This window comes from Schistosoma mansoni, assembly GCF_000237925.1.
Source record: "Schistosoma mansoni, WGS project CABG00000000 data, supercontig 0214, strain Puerto Rico, whole genome shotgun sequence".
Taxonomy (NCBI): Eukaryota; Metazoa; Platyhelminthes; class Trematoda; order Strigeidida; family Schistosomatidae; genus Schistosoma; species Schistosoma mansoni.
In genome coordinates this window covers 246,951-252,950 of record NW_017386083.1, presented here as the reverse complement: position 1 = coordinate 252,950, position 6,000 = coordinate 246,951, and the positions used below count along the sequence as shown (strand labels likewise).

The 6,000-nt window shown below is 36.5% G+C and overlaps 1 protein-coding gene across 1 annotated transcript in view; it reads right to left on the bottom strand.

Annotated features, from left to right (window-relative positions):
• The window catches only part of Smp_151380 (meiotic checkpoint regulator cut4, putative), a gene marked incomplete at its 5' end in the record, with an annotated part of 56,646 nt that overhangs the window by 16,942 nt on the left and 33,704 nt on the right, over positions 1-6,000 (bottom strand). Inside the window, 2 exons of the mRNA XM_018792543.1 lie at positions 2,753-3,283; positions 3,654-4,081. Coding sequence (XP_018647234.1) covers positions 2,753-3,283; positions 3,654-4,081 — 959 coding nt within the window. The remainder of the gene's footprint in view (positions 1-2,752; positions 3,284-3,653; positions 4,082-6,000) is intronic.

Below are 6,000 nucleotides of genomic sequence, written 5' to 3'. Positions count from 1 at the left end.
ATTTAGTAGAGATATCATTCCCCTATCTGTACAAGTATTTACGACTTTGAAAGCAGTGATCATAGGATAGTAGCTTGTGCTCTCCCCATCCATCCCTCCTACAACCGACCAATTCAAAGAACCTGCAATTATAGAGACTATAAGCATGCAGACTGGGACCTCTTGCGCTCACTGATCAAACTGTCAGACTGGGATGAATTCTTCTCATGTAATAGTCTGACAGATGCCATCAACATATTCTATTTGATTGTTAACTCTTGTCTAGACTCCTGTGCACCAATTAAGACTTACAGGATTAGTAAACATTACGAATTATATATACCAGCTAAATATCGTAATAAACTAAGACGCCTAAAGAAACGTTATTTTAAATCTAACGACTTCACGGCAGTCACACAAATAACAATAATTTTTAACCAAATAAAAGAGAAACATAGGTTAAAAGCCATTAATGAAGAGCTATTAGCACTAAGCACTAGCTCAAAAGTGCAAAACCTAATCCACCTTTACAATAAACGTGCTAAATCAACTCAAAAGGTTGATATACCATGCATCCTGCATAATAATAGTTTTATATATGATCCATAAACTATAGCAGACCTTTTCAGTGGTAATTTTGCAAATGGCAAAGAATCCATAAATGGCTCTGTTTCTAGAGTTATATGCATGACTGGTAACTCAATTAAATCTATCTCCTTCACATGTCTGAAAATTAGTAAGGTTATAAATAACCTCAAGGTTTCGAAAGGTCACGGAGCAGACGGGATTTCATCATTTCTCTACAAATATGGTGGTCCAGATATCCAACTTCTTCTCCTTAAGCTGTTTACTCTCTCTATGGAATCAGGCTCTTATCCTGACCGTTGGAAAACCGCGTACATCATACCACGTTACAAATCCGGAGATAAGACTGACATGAACAACTATCGGCCAATAAATATTACTCCAGTTATCTCTAGGATTATGGAAAAAATTATTAGTGACGAACTATCCAACTATTTATTGACTGAACAATTTATTGATGATTCGCAACATGGATTTCTTAAAAATCGATCTTGTATGACATGTCATTTTGACTTCTTTAATTTAGTCTATTCTCTTCGTAGCCAAGGATATCTAGTACTAGTGCTATACCTGGACATTTCTAAGGCCTTCGACATGGTCAACCACCAACTTCTCATAGGTAAACTCGCATCTTATGGAGTCCAAAACCCGTTACTAGCCTGGTTTGATTCCTTCCTCAGCAATCGACATCAAATAGTTAAAATGAACTCTTCATTGTCGAATGCCGTCCCTGTTAGAAGTGGGATAATTCAGGGTAGTGTCTTAGGTCCTTTGCCCTTTTTAGTTTTCATTAATGATATTTGTGAGTGTTTTAGTGTGGGTAAGTCCCTTTTGTTTGCAGACGATCTTAAGGTGGTGTACTCATTTTCTCCACATGAGCTTAGCAATATTCAAAATTGTATCAGCTCGGAGCTTAACAATGTAGCACAGTGGTGCTCGAAATGGCAACTGGAGCTTAATACAGCTAAATGTGGTTGGCTATGCTTCGGTGATACATCACTCAACCTCGATCTTACCATAAATGGTGAAATGTTATCTAGGTTACACACAGTAGTAGATCTAGGACTTAGGTACTCCGACGACTTGTCGTTTACTGAACAGATAATGAAACAAACGTCCAAGTCTCAACGCTTAATGGGTTACATAACTTGAAACCTTCATAACAGCGAATCTTGTATATTAATATACAAAGTCTGTGTTCGACCACTCCTCGAATACTGCGCGTTTCTCCTTAGTAGCACGCGCATAAAGGATAAATTAAGACTGGAATCAGTACAGAGACGATTTACACTTCGTACTCTTGGAACTGATAGTGTCTTGACATATAATTCGAGGTGTATTAAACTAGGGCTTGACCCTCTATGGAAGAGGAGACTCAAACTTAACCTTATCTTCTTTTTCAAAATACTTAACAAACTCTCCTTCACATCCAGCCAGGCGATTCAATACGCTAAAGCCCCACATTACGACATTCGTAACTCCTTGTCTTTAGCCAAACAAACATATTCTAGATCTTCTCTCTATATGAATTACTTTGCCTGTAAGTTTTATAGGCTCTGGAATAATTTACCTCAAACTATCCGTATGTTAAACTCTCTCCCATTGTTTGTTCGCTCAATTAATGCCTTTTGCTCCTCTGAAAATGCATTAAATGCTCTAGCGCCTGCAAGTGTATCTTACTCCACAAGTGAGATTATCGGAACTTCAAGTGTTTAACCTCTTACTTGCTATCATTGTTTTGTTGTTCCGTGCTCTTTGCTTTAATCTTACTTTCTCTAGTTGTAGATAATTATCAATAACTCGCTTTGGCACTAGAAATAACCTTACAGAACATCAAGCTATCCACTTAAGAAAAAATGACAAGTTCCCTGGTGTTGCATTGGCCTGCCATATATAAACTATTTATCAATTACAAAACCAGCAAACATAAAACTTTCTTATATTTCATGTTTGCTCTCTACATTAAATGTTGATTTTTATAACAATCTGATCATGCCTGTAAACTGGTGTGAACTCTGTAAATATTATTTTCAGAATATATATATATATATATATTATTATTAAATTGTAAGATTTGAGCCAAAATTAACACACGAACAGTAGATGTTGTGGATTACCTGCGGATTTTTCCATGTTGTTTTAGTTTTTTCCATGTTGTTTTAGTTGAACATTCGTCCAAACGACCAACAAGGTCAGAAATGGTAGATGGAATTCTATTAAAGCCATTTGTTAGAGTTGGAGATGTTGCAGGACCAGTATTAGATGAACTGCGACGACGAGATGAGGGCTGTCGACTGGATGAAGAGATTCCTCTGATATCCATTGAGTTATGTAAATAGTCATTGGTTAGAAATCTCTCTGGATCAACTAAAGGTTCCGTTGAATAATCACTGTGCAGCAGTAAGCTTGGAGTTCGAAAGGTACTTGAAGAGAAAGAAGCACCTCTTGTAGAAGAATCTGATAAATTATTTTGAGGACTAACAGGTTCAACACTCGTCTGATGAGGTAGTCTTGAATGATCTATTAGTCGACGAGGAGCACCTCTACCTTTCACGTGCTGAATAGGTAAACACCTTTCGTGCAGATCACATGAGAAATGTATAGTGTATTGTTGATTTTCTGCAACAGCTGAATTCGTACTCTTTGGCCCCGAAGTCATATACGCACGTAATTTCTCCGCCCATTGTAGATCAGACAAACCACATGGTGTATCGCCTCTCTGTGAATAATAGATACAAAAAGCGAATCCTTCAGTAAAACTAACAATTTTACTATAATATGATGACCAGGAGTAATAACTTTATTATAATCTAAACTTCAATCATTTAGACCGAGCAATACCTGAAAGATGCTTCTTATATGATACATTAATAAGTTGGCTTTTCAATTTTGTGAGGAATGATATGTTTGGTGAGAGCAAAATCACCAAAAAATCCTAACGCTTCTATTTCCAAAGCCACTATCAGATTTTATCTGATGAGAAAATAAAACTTACTACCATAGGACATTCTTTACGCTCAGTTGGTCACTATGCAACAGATTTTAAAATACAAAGAAATTTATGGAAATATATGGGTGCAAAAACTCACCTGTAGGAGTACAAGCCCAAGTGCAAGACCTGCTGAAAGAGCCATAAGCTCACAGCTGTCACCTGCAAAACCCCCTGAACCACCAGCACCCGTCCAGCCGACGGTATTATTTGTGGGATTATTATTCGACGCATTGGAAACAGTTTGCTGGGAGTCTGTATCTGCATTTAATCCTAAGTGTGCACTATCAGAATGAGAATCTTCACTTAACGAACGACCTAGCTCATTAATCAATAAATTAGTAATATGTCGATGTGCTGATCCCTGATAAAGTAACCCAAGACCGAAAATGGCAGCCGCTTGACATAAATTAGGAACACTAAGTTGGACATTAATCAAAGGATTGGATGGCAAAAGTGGACGATAATGAACTGCAATAAGTCGCAAAACAGACTGATCCATTGTACCTCGTCTCCCAGCACATAACCCTTAGAAAGATAAGATAAAATGTACATAATAACTAGTTAAACGAATAAATACAGTCGAAAAATCTATAAGTACCTAGTGCTTATTATCTACACGCTATAACAAAACTGTATTGTATTTTCTATAGATTTGTTCATGTTCTTATCTGCCGAATTGTATTCCTCATTGTTTATACGAATAAACTGAACTACATTTAACTACCTTGGAGTTGGCGTTTGGCTGATTAGATACAAACAAAAATAGGTGGGTGTATAGTCTAGAAGAAAAGCATGAAACGCTAAGGGTCCCCGTATATAACCTTATTCGTCCAAAGAAATGTCAACAACATTTTAAGGAAGACAGTAAACAAATCTGATCAACTATAGAAAAAGATTGTAATTTGAAAGCAAACTGACTGTTAGATCACCATAAAATGAATAACTTATAAATAAATATCTTGAAAACAAACATAACATAACGTTCTTCTAACAAAGATTATATATATATATATATATATATATATATATATATATCTGTTACATCCTCTACTTAGTTACGGCAAATACGGTATACAACTATCAGCACTCGAACGCGTAGAACTCCACAGTCCCAAATCAAATGATGGAAGAAGCGGGGGAAGTAATTATTAGGTACGAGTCCAAAATGTACAGAAAAACAGGATTATTTATAGTTTTAGTACGGGTTATAACATCATTATAATCCAGTCAATCGGCATGTAGGAAAGCTATACAATCGTCTAATCACAGCATGCGACGTCGATATTCTAGAAGGTTCTTTAAAAATCTGATCACATAATATCTTCAGCTTCTTTAGAGCCTTCGTCATGTCTTTTGAAAGCCATCCCAATAATATTCTTAAGATATCTGAAATGTTTATGTGAATCAAAATCCACCAACACATTTTGTAGTTATGTTGTGAATATGCAATAAAAAAAACCCTGAATTTATTAGCGATTTTCAACAGATGTATAATATATCATATATAATGAACTCATTAACTAAGCGCTTGAGTATGAACCACACTATAAGTGTGAGGGCTAAAGACAATACCCTATTGCCCAAACTGAAGTAAATGGAGCAGATTTTGAACCTAGTGGCTGGTAGTTGAACGGATTAATCATTACGCCATTAATCAACAAGAAGGCGAATGAAAATCACTTCGAGATGGACAAATAATATAGTACGGATTTACGAAGCCATTAACTGTTATGATTAATCTCCTGCAGAAAAAATTCCGGAACAACAAGTTACAAAATGATGAAACTCAATTTCAGTTTAATTAACGGACCAAAAATTTATTCTACTTTAATAACAAGCTTTCAGTCTCAATAATCTTTTATTTTAAATGTATATTCAATTATCTTTACGTTTCATTTCTAATTTCTTTCAATGTGATATTACAAATTTGGGCAAAATATACTGAACCTATGGGTTATTGTGTCTTAGTTGCTTAAAGAACAGATTTCCAACAATTTGTCTAAATGTTGAAAACTAATTCTACTTACTTCAGTTTGAGTAACCAGGTGGAGATTTTAGTAATTTTATTGTTGAATTCATGAGTCAATTGAACCTAGACAACCACGGAAAACCTGGCAGCACTGGACGGCCGTTTCGGTCCATTGTGAACTCCTGAGCAGTGCGCATCCACGATCTCGCCTCGCCAAATTCGAACCCAGGACTTATCAGTCATGCGCGCGAGCGCTTAACCACTAAACCACTGAGCCATGTCTAACTTCAACCAATCCACAAAATTGAGCAATCATCAAATCTCAAATGGACAATTGCGACTTATAAGCAAAAATGGGTAGTGGCTTGCAGTAGAATCCAGGACGCGCGTTTCGCCCGGTTTGAGATTCATCAGCTGGATGCACCTGCATCTCAGAGTTCATGTTCACTCTGGGACTCGAACCCAGTACCGTTCG